Source organism: Talpa occidentalis, unplaced genomic scaffold (assembly GCF_014898055.3).
Source record: "Talpa occidentalis isolate TD23 unplaced genomic scaffold, MPIMG_talOcc4v2.1, whole genome shotgun sequence".
In the NCBI taxonomy this organism is placed as follows: Eukaryota; Metazoa; Chordata; class Mammalia; order Eulipotyphla; family Talpidae; genus Talpa; species Talpa occidentalis.
The window spans coordinates 109,584,719-109,604,757 of NW_026555331.1; the positions used below are offsets into that span (position 1 = coordinate 109,584,719).

At 40.9% G+C, this 20,039-nt stretch overlaps 1 protein-coding gene across 1 annotated transcript in view; it reads left to right on the forward strand.

Annotated features, from left to right (window-relative positions):
• The first annotated feature begins 598 nt into the window (after window positions 1–598).
• NPSR1 (neuropeptide S receptor 1) overlaps window positions 599–20,039 on the forward strand; it is a 115,237-nt gene continuing 95,796 nt past the window's right edge. Inside the window, 2 exon segments of the mRNA XM_037517801.2 lie at window positions 599–681; window positions 683–740. Of these exon segments, the coding sequence (XP_037373698.1) occupies window positions 599–681; window positions 683–740 (141 nt within the window).

Here is a 20,039-nt window from a genome sequence, read left to right on the forward strand (position 1 = left end):
CTTCTTTTGTTTAAGACTGGAAAACACTGGATACTGCTTCAGGTGAGGTAAAGGCCATTTTTGGCGTAACTCTGTTTTTCCCTGGTTTGTTAAATAAATCCCATTGTTGTTGTTCCCTGAGCCTGAGTAGTCTTGTAATTGTGCTCGTGGGCGAAGAACTCAGACAGTGACCAGTAAACTATTTGGGCAGTGTCCTTGGCCGGGTTTAGTGCCCCTTGCTGCTCTGTATCAAGGGTCCAATGTGAAAGTTAGGTAAGGCACCCTTGGGAAAGAATACATGTCCAGGGTGCCACATGGATGGCTGAGGGGGACTCTTACCATTCTGTGGGTGAAATCCAGGCTCTGGTTGGGGTGTGGGGTGATAAGGCTCTGCGGCTACTGGGGGCTATTGAGGAGAGAGGCACATGTGGACCTGTGTGGTCAGGCAAGCTCTTTAATGAGGTGGGCTCTGGGAGAGCTGAGCCTCTGCTCAGCTGAGCTCCGCTCCTTGGGAAGCAGAGGAGGGCAGAGCTGCAGCTGCTGCCCAGCTCTCAGGATGGAGCTGGCCTCTTATTCCACTGCAGGTGCAAGAACAGCCAGGTTCAACTCCAGGGGAGCCATGCCAGCCAACCTCACAGAGGGCAGCCCTGAAGCCAGCACCACCTCGCAGACCCTGGATTTCTCCCCAGCCCTTTGCACTGAAAGTGACTTTTACTGCAGGGGTAGAAAAGGAATGGGGCTCCTTCTACTACTCCTTCAAGGTGAGTTCTCTGCCTTCCCCTCCCAACACTGATTTTCAATAATGAGACAGGTAGAATTTAGAAGACCCAATTAAAGTTTCTTTTGTAGCCAATATTGTGAATGGGTATAGTTTACTTTCTGTACTGAAAGGAATAAAAAATAAATGATGAGGTAAAACTGGTTTTTCTTACTATGCATAGACCTATGTTATAGTTTCAGATTTGAATACTGATTTTGTTTCTGCTATAGGTGAAAATGTGTGAAGCATCAGTAACATTTGTGCCTGGATAATGTTTTCCATGTTCCCTCTTTTCCTTAGGTAAAAGCACTTTTAATTCATTCCGTTGCAGTGTTTGAAATGTCTGTTTCTTGTAGAGGTTGGAGCTGTGGGGTTTTGTCAGGAAGATCAGAGATGGAGAAAAAGTGCACATTCCCCAGGACAGTGCTTGCAGAATGAGAGGCACTGTAGGGCCGGGAAGGGCCACTGAGCAGGGTTTTTATGGTCCAGCAGACCAGACGGGTAAAGGAGAGTCTTGGAGCCCTCAGTGGGTTTCTCAGGCTTTTATTGAGCTCTTACATGTAGTGCAGCAACCAGGCACACGGCAGGCAGGGGTGCCGGGAGGCCAAGAGGCCAGTAGGCCTCCAAGCCCCCCCACAAGTCTTCATTCTGGGCTTCTCTGATGTTCTTTGTCCCCTTCCCTCTCCTGCTTCTACAGCTTCTGCTTCTCTTGGTGACTATCTCAATACTCGGCCCATGGCCCACAGAAGTAAATAAGGCAGCTTGCAACAATGTAACAACTGAGGGTGCCCTATCAGGGAGGGCAAGAAAAGCCTGGAAAACTATTTACCCTACAGGTACCCACTTAGTAAGGAGGGGGGGACCACACTCCTCTGGTAATCCTTTGCATTGAACATTCCTGATAAATAGATTTTTTTGGATAGTAGTTGGTGGTGCCACCCTTCGTAATAAGTTGCCTCCTAGAACAAATGAAGGAATAGAGTTTGGTGAGTTTCAGCTTCCAAGTGTCTGAGAGTCATGTTGAGGAAATGCCCCTCATTAAACCAATACTATTCCCTATTCCACAACAAGGTTCTGGTCCAGAGCCATCCAGAGACCTGGACTAAAACAGTTTCTTACATTGGAATGCTGGGACCTCAGGTTGTTTCACACACTGTCTGATGGTGCAGTAAGGTGTTAAAATAATTCCCAGACCTCAAACTGATCCTTTATACAAGAAAGGAAAATAATCAAGAAAAATTTTAGTTTTTTTTTTTTTTTAATCCTCTGGATGTTTTGTAAAAAGAAACTTTCAGCAGGGAGAGCTCTCAGGAGCCAGCCTGGCTCTTTCTCAAGGACCAAGGGACAATGTAGTGAAGCAGAACCTGGGCAAGCCACTTAGGCTGGCTACAAGGGTCCCAGTCCCTGGAATCACTGCCTAACGTATGCCAACACCCAGCTCCACATGAAAAAGTAGAAACTGAAATTGGAGTTTGTTGCCATTTATTGTTGACTGAAAAAGCACCTCGGTGAAGTCAGCCTGCAGACCTGGAGACTCCATCCTGGGCAAGCAGGCTTTGTGCTTCAGGAAGCACATGGCTCCTCTCCCTTATGCTGCCTCTGCAGCTCTTTGATATTTATAGAACATGACAGCAAACAGAATGAAGAGACAGGCCGCTGCAGAAGAGATAATGATCAGCAATAAGGCAGTAGTTCTGAGACTCAAGCAATAATCATTTTTAACTGAAATTTCATTTGCCATTTTTTGAATACAACTCCTGAGGTGGTGTGGTTTGAATATTTGGACAAAAAAATCCCTGCTGGGCTCTCCCAGAGTGTGTACTCTGTCTTAGCAACATCACCTCTAGCAACTAAAGGGAATCACATTGTTTTCTTCTCACTCTGCTATTGATACATTTGCAATAATACAACTGCAAGCAGAAAGAGGAATTAAGAGGAGAAGCAGAAAGAGGAATTAAGCTCTCTTCTGATTAGGGGCTTAGATTGTTCCCTTGCATTTTTTGAGAGACATTCATTGACTAAAGCAGTAATATTTAGTTACATGGCAGTCAGAGGTGGTGTTTGTGAGAAGCCAGTTTAAATTTCTTAGGTGTAACTTTTTTGCAAGGTTCCCTTTGAGTAGAGGTTTCGATACACTGTTGGAACAGAAACAGTTCTGCAAACTCTTGTTTACTGTGATTCCTTTTATCCCACAAATTTCTCAAGAAAAAAGTCAAAACTGTGTGTGCTGCTTTACTCTCTCCCAAATGAGTCATTATAATCCCCATTGTCTTTACCAAAAGCAGTCAACATAACATAAAAATAAAAATGGTAACAGCAGTAAAAGTAGCAGAACTCATAACAGCAGCTATAGCCATATAACTCATCTGCTGTGGGCTTTCTTGATGCCAGGAATCTTGCTAAATGTCCTATGTAACGTATTCACTGAATTCTCACAACCCATGGTATATCTTTCCGCCTGGAATTGGCTTCTATTTTCATCTGTGTTTATCTAAATTCCACCATTCTTTAAGGCTTTTCTGGGGTTGCTTCCTCTATGAAGCCCTCCTGGATTCATCTCTCCTCTGAGTGCCAGTAATGTCATGGAGTGTACCTCTCTTTCTTCCACTTTATCCAACTTTACCTTAAACTGCTATTTCAGTATGTGTTGGGCAAAAGTGGAACAGTCATTAAGCTCCTGTGTGAAAGAAATGCTTTCTGTCGGCTTCATATTCTCTCAAGAATCTGGCACTGCAACAGACATGCTTAATAAACAGTTACTGTCTAACCAAGGGTGGTGATCTGCTCTTGTCAATGGCCTCTGTTTTGCCATAGCAGGCAATAGAAAGCTGGCTTTCTCTGTGTCAGAGGTGGAGGTCTGGTTAACAACACCACATGTGAGTTGCTGCCTTGCCTGGTCTCTACCAGTTGTCTGCACCAAGGCACATTCTCTACATTTGCATTCAATTTATCCTTATCCCATTTTTCAAGCCAATGTGACCAAGGTAAGTTATAGATTTCCACAGGCAGTGTATGGGATTAGTGTGATACCAAGGGTGGGTGTCTGGTTTACCCTGAGTAACCTGCACCCACTGTGCTGCAGCCTTACCCACTCTTAGCTGTCTTGCTCAGGCCACATTCCTGGACTTCTAGCTTGGTTTCCTACCCAGAACTCCAGTTCTCCTCTGAGCCCCAATGCTCTGTTGGTGGCAGGACATAAGGCATCCGTCTCTAGATTTTACTATTCCTTCCTTCACACGCTTATGGTCTGTTCCACCTTCCCGTCTGTAACCCCCAATCCTTGCCCCTGCCCCTCTACAATTCTAGCCTACTCTGCATGTCCTTGGATATCGGCATGGGGGTTATCGGGTGAGTTCAACAATCTCTTCCTCTATCATGGACTTCATAAAACTAACTTATTTAGGTTTAAGTTTCTCAGTTCAGACCCTTCACACTTTCAGTTTCCTGAAACTGTTTTTCAGTTTCTCAGTTTCCTTCACAATTTCTAATTTCTCGTATGTTCAAGGTCCCATCCAGTTCGACTCCTCCATTCCTAGCCACCAGCATTAAGGAATAATATGGTCTTCAAGAAACTACCAGAAATTTTCAAGGAGGATGGGACCTGAATCATCAGAAAATAAGTGGGGAACCTGAATAGAAAGCTATCCAAATGGAAGACAAAGATGAAACTCTTCACAATGGCCTTTAATTTTTGCCAGTGAATTTGCTAGCAATGTATCTGGAATCATTGATTCTTAAAAATGAGAAAATTAATTCAAAGTAACTGGGAGGGAAACCTGTCTGAATTATTAAATTGCCTAAATTACAAAATAATGCAAATGTACTCAGTTTTATTATTCTTAGGTGAGGGGAGAAACATGAATGAAGATTTCTAAATAGCACCTAATGATGATCTTTTATTGAATCTCCTTCAGTGGATAGGTATAACTGATACACAATTAGGTTATTATTTATATGTAAACGGTTGCTTCTAAGTGCTTGAGGGTGACTGGACAGTTTATTTCCTTTGTTTGTGTACCCTCCTGCCTGCTGTCTTACTGTTGATTTTCTTAACAGTTTTCAATTTCCTAACACCTTTCTCTATTACTGTAACACAAAAAATTCCAGTTCAACCAGTGTCCCAATATTTCATACTGGGCCTTAGTAAGAGCTCAGTTGAAGAAGATTAAGGGTCTGTGCATCTCATTTCAGAGAACATCACCAGAGACCAACCTTTAGACCAATAAAGTGATCATCGCTAGAACCCCTCCCTGCTTTCTTGAGTTGTCATCTTGTCCCATCCTATCATTTTGAGACTTGCTTGTTTCTCTTCTCTCCTTAGATCTCAGAGCAAGGTCAGTGACACCCATCCTCACATCCAAGACTCTGGCTTCTGACTTTTCAGTGTATCTCCTGCAAATGACAAAAAGGGGTCTTGCATTTCCATCATGCATTTCTTTGTCCTCTTCTATTTAGTTTCAGTTAACATATTCTTTCTGAGTGTCTACAGTTGAATATTGCTGCTGTTCAAAAGGAAATTACTCTTTGCTTTGCTCAGTTAAATAATTACTAAAGCTTTGTTATTTGCTGTGTGTTTCTGCTATGCTAGAGGTCCAATCCCTAACACCGGGTGAGCTCTACCATGCAATTCATTCCATGTCATTGAGAAGGGCCCAGCTGCAGTTGGTTGGGTCCACAGGATGTCATGCAACTCCCGTGCTATGCACTCTACTGCGTGAAAAAGAACACTCTCATGTTTGGAAGAACACAGGGTAGACAGTTTTTGTTTTCAAATTATGTTACTGAGATAAAGTTGGTTTACATTGTTGTATCTTTGGGACTTACAAGTTTAAAACTACGATGGCAGGGAATTTATTGAGTTAATTCAGAGTACATTCTGTCAGTGTAGAGTTTTTCAACATTCAAAGAGTTTTCCCATTTTCTGTTTCAAGGGAGGTATCTTAAGTGTGTTCACAGGTAAGGGCTGGAAGGGATGCAATCCCGCCTCAGGGGTTCAACCTGAGGAAGAATCTTGGCAAGCTGATGTCAGCTGAGATGAAGAATCTTATCTAGCCTTCAGAAGTGGTCCTCCTTGCTCCAGACCTTTGTTCAGATCCCCATACAGCCCAGATCAAGTGCCCATTGCTTGCTCCTGCAGTGTCCTTTTGTCACATTTCCTTCAAGTACAAAGATGCTCACATTACCCTCCTCCCCTCTGTTAATCCTGTCTGAATTTCTGTGTAGCGGCTGGGAATGAAAGACTTGTCTGCTTACTGCCCAGCCCAACCCTAGGCTGCAGAGAACACTGTCATTGCCTCTGGGCCACAGGGCCATCATAACTGTACAACACCTGCCTCATGGTAGCTGGGGAAACCGCAGAGGCTGCCGTTCCATGGTCCCCACCCAGTGAGTGAACCTCAGCAGTCTTCTAATCTTGTGCTCCCACATATAGTGGGCATTGTCTCTTCCTCTCTTTTGTGCTAACAAAAGATGGCATTGAAGGGCTCAATGCCATGTCTTCTAATCAGTGTCGAAGTTTCCTCTTAATCTGTACCATCTAACCCACATCCTCATTGCTCTGTCAGCAGAAAACTGATGTACATTTGTAGAGGTTTAAACCTGTAAGTCCCAAAGATAGAACAATGTAAACCAACTTTATCTCAGTAACATAATTTGAAAACAAAAACTGTCTACCCTCTGTTCTTCCAAACTTATTATTCCAGGCTCTGTGATCTGAATGCCCTAAAATCTCTTGCAAGGGAAAAAGCCATTTCTCTTCAAGCTATTTATGATATCCTCCATGACACATTCTGAAAGCCAATGTTTGCTTGTCTGCATTGATAGAGTAAAAATTGTACCCTGAGGGGTACAGCTTTCTGGCTGCCTAGGCTGAGGGAGGTTTTATCAAGGATGTGGGAAGGCGCACATCCATTAATGCTTGAAAATGTCACCCTGTCATGCTCGAAATAATTTCCTGTTGATATAGTGGGTCAGAATGTTTCAAGCCATACACTCAAGTGGATAAAAAATGTAACTTATTTTTCTGTAGCTCAACTTAACTTCTCTCTGGACCTCTCAGTCCATCTGATTGCAGAATTGGTAGCCTAGTCATCTCTGGCTAACTCAGACTCTGAAATCTTCTCCACCATTTTAGTGAGGCACAGGCTCTAATACCAAACTGCTGGGGCTAAGTCACAGTGCCATCACGAGGTAGTATGTCACTTTGGACAGTTCATTTCTCTCTGTGCCTTGGCTTCTGCGTTAGAAAATGACACTGATTATGAAGTGTCTTTCAGAGGGTTGTTTTGAAAAGTTATGTGGCCGAATGCTAGTGAAGAACAGCAAACAGCCTGGAGGAAAGTGTTCAATAAATGTTAGCTTTTCTATTCCCAGTAATTAGTTGCTTTGTTTCCTCAAAGCTACTTACTTTCCTCAAAGGTGAGGAGCCACCATTTGCTTCTGAAGATTTGAAGAGAGATCTCTGTGGTTGAAGTGGTTCAGGACAGCTACAATATGCTTTAGGTCTTCTTAAAGAATGAAAACCAAATGAGCAAATTTTAAGATCTGATTGGCCCTATAAAATGATTCATGTGTTGGGTGGCAGACACCCCATCTAGCAAGTAGAAGGAGCTCTGAGGAGCTGTACAACAATGAGAAGGCTTTCACAGACAGAAAAGAGGTGCAGTAAAAAAATCAAGAATTGTTTCAGGTTAGTTTACCTTCACCCACCTTTGAAGGGGGTACAAGGGGTTTACCAGGGTGTTTACCTTGTTAGTACTGAACTGGAAATGCCAAGTTTCCCAGTTGCTGTTTACATTCCTGAGACAAATAGAAACTGCAGTTAGATTAGATGTTAAATCTCGTTTGGTGACATGGATTTTAGCACAAATGACTATTGGGGGTCTGTTGTCTCCTTTTTTTAACAGTCCTCAACAGTGGTAGTGAATTTAACTATCCCTTTAACTTCTATTAGACCACAGAAAAATATAGAATATAGATTTAAAATAAGTAATTACTATAGAATATATAACTATTTTATCTATATGAAATATAGAACATATAGAGCTAAATATATAGGTAGAATACATATGGAAGAAGAGAGCTTGGGGGTATTCTATTTCTTCCTTTATAGTTCTGATACAACAGGGCCCACTACATGATGATTATTTACAGAGATGGGAAATGTTACCTTCTCCATAGACAGTAGGGATGGGCTTCTATTGTGGCAAAAATATTTTCTAGGTCACAAGATGGCAAAATCACCCAAGGTCATGATGAATTCATTCAGGACTAATCAGGGCTTTTTATTTCTCATCTAAGCTATAGTGATACATCTCTTCTCTTGTTAGCACTTTACAGTTTACAGCATGATACAGTTCACAGATCTCAGTTGAACCGCCCATCAACTGTAGGATAGTCTAAAAGTAGCATTCATTTTTCTTTTAACCAGGTGTGAACATGAAATCTGACAGAAGTTTAAGGTGTGAAACTTCCTTAAAAATAAATAAAATAAGGAGGAAGGAAGGAAGAAAAAGGAAGAAAAAAAAGGAATCTGATGCAACTGCTGATGTTAGTCACAATAGATTAGGTTCTGAAACACTAAAACTAAACACTGAATCACAACAATTTAATACATCAGAGGTTTATTTCTCTCTCACTTCACAGTTGCAAGCAGGTCAACGTGTACCCTGTCTTATAAAACAAGTGGTTTCCAAGGGAGATGACAAGCCTTCTCTTATCTACTTTGGCCTGAAATGACATATGAATTTGACTTGGATTCCACTGGCAAGAATTAATTAGCAGATGGGCATAGAAAACGTAGCTAAACAGATTACCAAAAAATAAGCTCAAGAAAACATGCGCCACTTACTTCATCATCAGGAAAATGCAAAATAAAACCATAATCAAATACCACCATATCCTTATTAGCATAGCTAGAGCAAAAAAATATGCTAACAATATCAAGCACTCACAGGGATGTGAATCATCTAGAACCACATATATTAGTGATAGCAAGGCAAAATGGTCAAAAAAAATTTTAGAAAACTTTTTGCCATTTTCATATAAAGTTAAGTATGCATTTATTATACAGTCCAGAAATCTACTCTTAGGTACTTGCCCGAGGGAAATAAAACATGTGTCTACACAAAGCCTGTATGTGAATACTGACTTTATTTGAAAATTGCCAAAAATGGGAAACCACCCAAACATCTTACAAGGAAAATGGGTAAACAAATTGTAGTATATCCATACAATAAAATATTAATTAGCAATACAAGGATAATAATAAATAGGAATTAACTTACAAAGACACATAACTGCATGGATGAATTTGAAGTGCGGTGTGCTACGTGAAATGAGCCAGACTCAAAGTGATGCATACTATAATGATTTCATTGACATGATGTTGAAGAAAAGACAAAACCCCCTAAGGGCAGATAACAAACTTGTGGTTGCCAAGAGCTGGGAGTGGAGTGAGGGATTGCTAACAAAAGGGCACATGGGAATCTTTTTAGATGATAGAACTAGTTTATATTTTCATGGTAGACAGTCACATTTGTCAAAACTCATAGAACTGCACATTAAAAGGATGAATTTTCCTCTGTGTAAATTGTACCTTAATAAAAAATGTATTATAGAGAAAATTATGTCATGAACTTAATTTCAACAAAGTGTATTTCTTTAAAAGTTTTAAATCCCCATGTGACAGCATAGTGAAAGTATGAGGTCCTAGGAGGAGCTGAAATGGAATATAGATTTAGATTTGTAGAGAATTGAAGATGAGTGGAGTTCCAAAAGCATCAAGTATGGATAAAAATGGACAGTGTGAAAGCTCTCACTTCACATAGTTCTCTGTTGAAATGTCACCTCCTCAAACATCTTCTTTGATTTATATGATGTAATAGTTTATGTCTATGCATTTGTTATCTATCTCAGTTTCTAGGACTATATCCATGAGAACAGGTGCTTCATCTCATTTCACTGCTGTCTCTAGTGCCAGCAACCATGCCTGGTCCAGATTAGACCTTACAACCTCTTGAAGAGTGAATGAACTGTTTCATTCACTGAGCATGGTGCTAGGCATTAATATAGGAAAAGGATTTAGGACACAACTCTAAGGGGTCTTATTCATTCTTCCTTATAGTTAAATTCAAGCATTAGCCATGAATTTTGACTATATAATATTTAGTACTGATGAAGAATAACTATTATGTTATCAAAATTTTGGAAAACACCATCATGATTGAAAGGAGGCATTAGATGAGCTTGCAGAAGGGGAGGGTGTATTTAGGAACAGGTCCTGAGTATATTCCTCTAGATAGCAGTGCTGTTCAGTTAACTCAATGGTTACTTCAATCTCCTTCTCATTTTTCCAGCAAAATTCTCACTCATAGCTCTAGTCTCTCTTGAAGTCGAAGGTTGCAGTTTGGCAAGCTTAACTGGAAATCTATGAGACTGTGGATAGAGTACTTTTACTCTTCTGGTAAAAAGAAAAAAATATGACTGACTTTTTCATCCCTCCCCATTTTTCTGCCTTGAATTCAGACTCAATGCATGAAGTGGCAACACCCATTTTGTGCAAGAAAAAGCCTAAGTAATGTTGACAAATTGAGGACAGTAGCCACTTACCTTCAGTTTTCTAATTATAGAATAAAAGTCTTTCTTTATGCCACTATTAAGTGGAGTTTCTTTTACATTTGAGCCAAACAGTTTTCTAATTGATAGAAATATCAAATGCAAAGTAGATGTTAATAGCACTGAAGTTAAGACCTTGAAAGTTGGCCACAGAGAATCGAACACACATTTCACTCCCTCCACACATGAGTGCCACGGCCGCAGGACTTGCTCCACTAGAGTTTCTTGTTCTGTCATTGTCTAAATTACAAAGGGATTTAATAGATTTTTACAAACATTGAGTCAGACTGGGTTGCATGTTCCTGAATAATGAGAAATTCTCCTCTTCTTCCCAAAGAAAATAGCTTGAAAAATTTTCAGAATGATTCTCTGTAGTCCAGATGACAAAGCTATTCACTTATGTAATCTTATTTTAAAAAAATACTAAAAGCACTTTAAAAACATTACCTCATGTTTTTTCATGATGGTTCAATAAGATTTTTTAATTCCCTTCCTTCAATCATAAGGAATAACATCCTTTACTGATGATAGTTTAAAACAACCATGGAAAGTGTGAGTTGGAGACATCGGCTCCGAACCCCGCAGCCAGCTCTGCTGTGGGTTTAGAAGAATGAGGATGTCCATGCAGGCTAGTGAAGTAAGGAAGGAGCCAATTCTCAGGTGGGAGGTGAGGTTTTAGGATAGAGAAGGAAGGAAGGAGACACTCATGGAAGATTTCTGCCCTCTAATCTCCTGGAAGGATCACCCCCAAGCCCAGAGAAGGTGAAAGACAGGGGAGGGGCTAATGTTCTTTCCCACAAAGACCAGCCTCACAGACTTCTGTCTACACAGATCCTTCATCTTCCCAGACTCTTGGCCCTCTTAGACTTACCCCCCGCCCCAGACTCTGCTCTTCCACACCCTGTAAGTACCAGCACTCTCCACCTCCACCTCTCCTTCCACACAGATTCCCCAGTCTCCCACATCCTTCACCCACCCTGACGATTCTCCCTACTGCTGAAGGTTGACTTCAACCGAGAGCATTGAGTGATTTAGACAAGCAGAATTTATTCTGAAAGAAAACAATAGAAAAGTAGGCAGATCGAATGCATTCATGGTGAAAGCCATTTTACCTTCTAGAATCCCAGATGCACAAACCCTCTCTATAACCTCTGGAGCACTAATGACCCCTTCAGTGACAGGATGCAAGACATGCTGAGCCCATAGGTTGCTGACTTCTGGATGTTTGCACATTGTCTTCCTAAACTCCCGAACACATGTAAATGGGATTCTGAATTTTAGTGTTCACAGGGTGAATAAAATAGAAACACTCCAGAACTTTCCCCCTTTAGAGAGCTATTTTTGAAGGAAAGAGACAGTTCTACAGATAGAAATGGTTGTAGAGGAATAGGAAGTAAGCATAACCTTGACACGATTCATAAGAATTCAGATAAAGCTTTCCCTTGCTCCAGAAGCCATTCCTTTCCCAGCCTCTTCTGCATACCCTTACCCCAACCAGGGCATTCAGTTTGGACTTTGCATGCTCAATTTTATATATTTTTATATATATATAAATTTATAAATATATAAATTTATAAAAATAGTATACAAATTTATATAAATATTATATAAATTCATATAAATATTATCTATATAAAAATATATATATTCTTTTGCCTGCTTTTCCCCAGTCCTCCTTTCATCTCAAAACTTTTTTCCTCAATAATTTGATTCCAAATATTAGCACAAAAGTCACCCTGAGGAAATGAGACTCAGCCCCCTTAGCCGTCCATGGCTACTTGCATTTATAAAGAGGACTTTGCTTAATGCTATAAAGCTCTTCTGTCTAGAGCATCCGGGCAAGGAAGAAGGCGGTCCAGGATCTAGAGGGGCTGGTGGCGTTCCTAAGCGGCAGGAAAGAAGGGTTCACTCACTCCGCCCCGCTTCCAGCGCCTGAGATCCCTCTTGCTTCTCTGCTGGGCTGGAGCCATGACTCCTGCAAGACCTGCAGTGCCCTAGGCTCCACATTAAATGCTAGATCTCCCCATAACACTCAGAATTCCATTCACACACACACACACACACACACACACACACTGAGCTAAAGTGTTTACTCAAGGATGCTATATGCAACTCCTAATTTAATAAAAATGAAAGGGAATATTGTTAGTGACCAATGCAAATTTCCTTTCTTTCATTTAGTTTTGTGGATCTTTGCCCTTGGCGACACATAGCAACCCATGAAATAGAAGATACTCTCTTGATTGAGAGTAAATCTAATTCCCTTTCCAATGAACTTAGTCCCTTTTGAGAATCGTTTTGCCTCGTTGGGATAAAAAATGTGTATTCAAGAATACAGAAATTACTAATGCAAAATAAAATTTAGAATAATTTCTTGAATGCTAGCCCTGCCAAGCTTTATACATACACACACACACACAAACACACACACACACACACACACACACACTCTCCTTCATTACTCAGGTTAAGCTAGGTTATGATGTGGAAGCAAATAACCAAGCATTATCAGGGAGTTAAAATATTATTTATTTCCTGCTTGTGCCACATGTTTATTATAAATTAAAGGAAACTGTTTATTTAGTAACTTAGTGCCCCAGGCTGAAGAAGTTTCATCTCAACACATTTCCATAATATCAGAATCAGTATCAAATAGAGAATAATGAAGCTGCCACTGGATTTTTCAACCTCTGCCCAGAAATGACACATATCACCTTTGCCCATCATTCATTTGCCAAAATAAATTCATAGTCAGATCAGATATCAATGAAGCAGAGAGACATAATCTTCCTTCTAGGAAAGGCAGGGGATCCTGACCCAGGGACTGGCCCCTACTGGGTTAACCAGGGCTCCTGGGCATAGATCCAACTCCATCAAAATCCAAGAGACTGAGGTCAGAGTGATGCTCAGAGTCAGGAGACTGTTGGCCTCCAAGAGGCTTCCATGGAGTGACGGATCACAGATGGAGGGGCTGGTGTCTGACCCCGGGCAGCTAAGGCTTGCAAGACTCAGAGAGCATGTAGGACGTGGAATGCAGGGAAGTCAACCAGAGGGCAAATGGAAACCAAGACTGGTGATCAGCTGAATGAAGTGGGTGAGCAGTAATTCATTAGCCTTTTAAACGCTGCTGAACATCTACCCAGTGCACAGGTTAGATGCAGAGGAAATAAAACTGTCAGGAGTAGCAGTTTAAGATGAAATCCCTGGAAACCTCATCCTGAAGGCCTTTCATGCCCCTTTACCCTACCTGTTCTCATGTATCCGGAGTTCAGCTCCACACCCTGACCCTTGCATCTACTTCTGCTCTTCCATTTTCTGTCCTCCCTCGCCTCCCCCCATTTCTTTTAGGTACTTGAACTTGAGACTCCTAGATGGACTGGAAACTGCAGGTTGAAGGTTAATTTCGGCTGAGATGGTCATTCAGGAGGAAGATTTCTTAGACATTTCCCCCTGTTTTTTAATAACTCCAGACAGAAAATGAATTCCTGCAGCCTCATTTTTTAAATGTGTGGATTATCAGGAAGAATTTTCTTGGTGTTTTTGTTGCATAGTAGTTACTTTGGTTTATGCTACATTGTAGAGAATTGGACCTAATTTACCAATATGTTAGTTTTCAATATTTCAAGATTCTAGAGCTCAAATAGCAATTTAAATGTTAATCTCAGTTCTTGATCTATAGCAGATGCTTCATTTGTTTGTTCAACAAATATTAATTACTACCTAGACTTGAAACCCAGTGGGTTTTTAGATAATTTCTAACATCTGTGCTTTGGCATATTATGGGAATTCAGATGGAATCCTGAATTTAGTTGTCTCAAAGCTTCCAATACACCTTATTTGTGATTAATCTGGTGTCTTCTTTTAATCTGAAAATGAAATCAGTAGAGATTCACATTGAAATAAATGTGGAACTTTGACTACTCTGTTTCTGGTGAAATCTGATTTACTAGTAGCCAGAAAGATGACAGAAAGTCACACAAATAGTAGTCCTGGATGAAGAAGCTGAAGGTACTGTATTCTTTCCTCTTTCATGATGGTGTAGAGAGGAGGGCAAAGGTACTTTGGGCTATGACGGCGAATCTTTTCTCCTGCAAGTGAACTCTTCTAATTTGGAGCAATGATCAGAATGGACCAAACCTGATTGGTTTTCAGGACACAGGTCCAGTTTCTCATTATAAGCCTTTCCCTGCCCTGTGACTACACACCTCGTGTACATGAATGGCTCCTACCCATGCTCACTAACCTGAGTTTTTCCCTCTTTCTTCACTTACACTGTTTCCAGGCACTAATTACTTGTATTCATTTCTTTCTATCTCAACTCACACAGTCATTTCTCCAGGGTACAGCTCTTGACTAACCATACTATCCCCTCCTTAGGTTCTACTGCAAGTCCCCTATTTGAGAGTCTATGTCTCCAGTATAGTTTTTCACATTGGAATAGTTTGATCACTTATCTCCCTTTACCATTAGTCTATGAACTCCATGTCTTGGCCTTCCTTCTATCCTCAGAGTATATTGAATTCTGCTACTGAATCTCAATGAATTTGATTATACAGCCTGCAGATGTGTACAGTCATGTTCACAGCTCCATAATTTCCAGAATGGTTTCATGCTTCTGACCTGAATATCATTTCTGCACCAACATATACGCCAAGACTCTCCCCTAGGGATAAATGTTTCCCCTATTTTACATGAGCTTCACAGATTGACTCACAGTCCTGCTGTCAACCTCAACACACCAGAGCAGTGACACCTCCCATCCTATCCACATTCTCTATCCATGCAGCTATCAGCTTGACCTGCCAGCCCCTAGTCAGTGCAATAATATTCCTGTTCTTGACCCATATTAAACTGACATGAAAAGCCTTACAAATATATAAAGTTAACATTCACACCTATATGTAGTTTTATGTAATTTTCTTATATTTTATAATCGTGACTAATTAGAAAGTTTTGCATATTTATTTTCAGAATTCACTATTAGAAATTAAGCCTATCCCAGGTAATCCAAGATCGAATTCTCATAGCTTTAAGTAAAACAATTAGAAAAGATGACTGCATTTAGGTAGTTGTGATGAGAATACTTAAACTGTATTTGGAAGGGTGTCTCCCAGGTAGAATGGTAGGGGAAAAAAATGCAAATTTTCAAACGAGGCATCACCAGGAGGAGATGGGTTAGGGTCGGAAGCAAAGGCGGCCACTCCTGAGCAAGCCCAGGCCCACCTCCATGCCTCTTGTTTGGCTATTGCAGGCTGTTAACCACTTCGGAGCTGCTGTAGCAGCAGGTGGGGCAAGACGGGGAGAAATTGGGAGTAAGTCCTAAAAATGAGGTTCCAGACCCTCTTAACGTACCTCAGTCTCCCAGGCTAATTAAGCACCTTCAGGAATCCAAAGCTTTACAGTCTGCTCCTGCCTGTCTTAGTTTAAACTGTGTGTCTCTCTGTAACATAGTGATTCATCTTCAGTGGAATTAGTCATTTTCAGAACTTTGCTTTTGATATTTCCAACCCACCTATGCAAGTAAATGAGACTTGGAGGAGACTTCAGAGCCAGGTACTGTGAGTGATAGTTAGCGTTCAGATCTCAGTGATAGGAGCAAAGCTTCTTTGCTTGCTTGCTGAGAGCTGAGGCTGAGTCATAACCTTTCTGAGACTTCATTTCCTCCTTGGGAAGTAAGATATATTTGCTTCTTCCTGTGTTTGAGATACTCATCTTCACTATCACAGAAATAACAATGATTGTAAAAGAAACCATGGAAATGTTAAGGCTGCTGAGATCACTATGATCCCTGATGGTGTAGCTGCATCTTGTGTCACGTTTGTAACTGTTGTGTGGAAACCACATGGCACGCCAGTGTCTGGCCATTCAAACTCATCTTGAACATTGATCTTATGCTCAGTCCTGGGAGACATGGAAATGAAACTCACTCAGCTCTAGAAACCAACTTCTGACAAGCTTTGATTCAGAAGGAAAATGAAGTTTTGTTTTCCACTTGAAAATTGAAAGTACAAGACAACTTCACTATCTCTGGCCCCACATTGGCACAGAAAACCAATGCAGTAGGCAGGCCATGACTTTTCAATCAAGCAAAGCTGTGTTTACATCCCAACAGCATCAATTATGAGCCTTGTACCCCAGTTTAGTAAATGCGCTGAGGCCAATTCCTGACCTTTGAGATCGAGAATAGTGATATCTCTTTGGTCTCGTTATAATGATCAAGTGAACAACATGTAAAGCCAATCAAATGATGCTTGGTATATGTTGACCAAGCAAAAGAAAACATTTATTAAGCACATTAAAAACTAAGTAAGCCAGGGGCTAAATTAATGTGATTTGCTCAAATAATGTTGGGTCCCATTTACCCTATGTTGTTAAAGATACTTTAGGCTTTTTGTCTTCCAGTTTCTAGGACTTCTATGAAAAAGGGAAGCATCATTCCTTGGATTTGGATAAATCGCATCTTTCTTTCCAAACTAGTTAAAGATATCCAGCTTCAACTGAAATCACCCAACCAAATGTCCTGTGTTACCTAAGAAAACTCTTATTTCAAATAACCTTTTCTGTGATCCTCATAAGTACTCTTGCAGGTGCCAGCAACCATATAGTTACCAAACATGTATTTATTAAGTACTTTCTGTGGGGAAGACAGGATGCCAGGCTGGAATGGTGACCCACACCTAATGCCTGCCCCAGTGGGTCTCTTAGCTCTGGACACATAGCTCATGATGCATTCAAGCCCCAGGTATCAGCTCTGGGGCAGCACCAACATCAAGGGAATCAGCAATTCATACCTCTAAATCCCAGATTGAAATTCTCTGAGTCTGCAGACAGGTGACATCACATATGGCCTCATTAACTGGAGGCTGAAAACCAAATAGTCATAACCTACAACCATGTAACTGAGTTGGAAACTCTGTAGTCTTTAATCATTGTAAAATTCCGAATTCATCTATTCTGGGGTCTTGAACGACTGGGTAGAATTTTGCTTCACATGGCCACTAGGGGGCATTTAATCCCCAACTATATTCTGCAATAGTGAGAACAGTTTTGGGATACCTTCAGTATCTGGGGGAAGGGCTGGAGGTGGTGTGCTTTTAGGCTGGGGTGAAATTCTAATAGACTGGACCTGAAAATTAGATGAATAGTGTGAAGTCAAGCATAGTTCTGCAAAGGTAGTGAGTTATTTATAAATCACTCCTCAAAACTATAGGTAGCCTATAAAACTAAGGAAGGAAATAAACCGATTTTTTATTATGCATATGAGAAACTTATCTGCAGTTTCACTTTCTGTGGTTCCAGTTACCCATGGTCAAATACAGTCAAAAAATATTATGTAGAATAAGATTTTGAGAGGGAGGGAGAGAGAGAGATCACATTCACATAATTTTTATTATAGTATGTTGTTATAATTACAATATATTTTTAGTTTTTGTTGTTAATTTCTTATTCTGCCCAATTATATATTAATTATGTAAATTAAAATTTTCATAGGTATGTATGTGTAGGAAAAGCATAACACACAGATGGTGCAGTACTGTCTGATTTCAGGTATCCACTGGGAGTGCTAGAACATATCTCCTGCAGATGAGGGGTTTATGTGCTATCAGGCACTCAGGTAGAAAGTTCTATCTTCAACATCATGTCTACCTACATGAAGATCTGAAGCAGGTTTTGTTTTTACCCTTATTTTATAAATGAGGATACTGAGGCTCAGAGAGTCATTACTTGTGGACAGATCATGTATCAAGTAAATAGCAAAGAATCTGATTCTAGATCAGGCTGATTCCAAAGCCTACCCACTTTCCTACCAAATCACTCACTTGAGTGCACTTGTTTCCTCTATTTCCAAGTCATAATTTTCCAAATTCTCATATTATCCTGGGATTTTGTGTGCATCTGTGTGTGTACATGCATGGGTAAGAGTGCTATGAATAAATCATCTCACAGCTAAGTGTTTTCATACTTAATGACCCTTGTACTACTTGATGAAACAAGATTTAAACTTGGTTGAGTGTAATTTTTATACTTTATGAGGTTTTTTTTTTTCCCCTTCAACAGCAACACCTTGCTTCCATTTAGCAGACATTTAATTGATCTTGAATGAATTAATAAATAAATGAACACGGCTCATAGGAGGACTCCTTAAAACAGCAGTGAGGGACTAACTCTACCTGGAAATTTCTTGAAGCCTATGAGGTAAGGGGAGATTGTCTTTCAATAAAAAACTCCAAAGGGGAAGGAAAGGACCCAGCTTCACAGAATTCTCTCACCCTGCTCCCACAGACATCGTTCAATCCCAAGGACCCCACTGGGATCTCTACATGGGTAACTTGCACAAAACACAGTGACCAGAGTGCCTAAGAAAAGTCTCAGGCAAACAGGCAGTGACTACCAGTCCTCCCGAGGCCTGACTTCCAATTCACTGACACATCTCACCAGGATAATTTGATTTGCAGTGTTTGTCACTGTCCACTTCCATCAGAGCAGAGCTGAGCCAGAGCCTGCTTCACAGGGCTTAGAAGCCCGGGTCTGGATGGAGTACTATGTAGCACAAAGACAAAGAAAGCAGCCATTCTATGCCCACCAGACACCAGAGGGCTCTTCTAGTAGCAAGAAACTTGATTTCTGGAAACATGAATATTGGTATCAACCAAGGAGTCATACAAAAAGGAAGCTACTTATCCACTCCAGTGTTGTTTTTCTGGAATGTGGCCCAATTGCACTTACCATGGGCAATAGTTCTGTGGAGAAAGGGGAGTATGAAGAGAGACATATATTCTGGGGGAAAAAGTTAACTTTAGTTCAGAATCACCTGAGTTTGCTTGATTAAGTCTCCTTTACATGTATCTGAAAGGTCTTCAAAGTATAATTTTAGTTTAAAAAATTGTGTCAGAGTAGAAAATATGAAGGTTGCTACCGCGTGGTAGAAAACTGGAGTAATTCCTTAAGGTGCAGAGCTGGTGAGACATTCCAAGAGCAAGACAGACAGACTCTCTGAGGAGCATCAAGGACAGGGGAGGCCAGTCCCAGGGGAATTCCTACACCCAGGAGTCCAGAGGCTGAGGCTGAGCTCGGCTGCCAGTGAGCAGAGCTCTGTAGGAAGTTCATCATTATCTGCTGACCTCATAGTGGAGGCAGGTGGCAGCTGCTTTTCCCCAGCTAAAGGGATGTGGACAGCTGGTGCTGGGACACTGTCACTGAGAAAGAGAGCTCTGTAACCACTGCCCTCCTGCCACCCTGCCATCGCCAGCAGAGTACCTTGTTTCCTTCAGCGCTTCCAGACATTGCTCTCTCCCCAGTCATTATGGAGATCTGGATTTCAGGTCTGGCACAGAACCATCATAAACAACTAACTTTTCCCTTCCTTTCTTATCTTACACTGAAAGAACTCACCAGAGATTGACTTAGTACTTACTAGATGAGTGTGGAAATAAAGCACCCCCATCATGACACAAGATGAGAAAATTTGCTGGGTATGATACAGTGTTCTGTAATTCAAAAAAGAAATTATTTTAAGGCATCAAAACGCTCCCCATGAAGCAGATTCCTGAAAGAAACAGGAGAAAATCTTGGAGAAGCTCAATTTGCTTTCTCAGCAGGACTTAAAAAGACATTATAGAATAAAAAGGGCATACCTGAGTTCAGAAATTATTTTAGCATGAAAATACAGTCACTGCAAGGAACT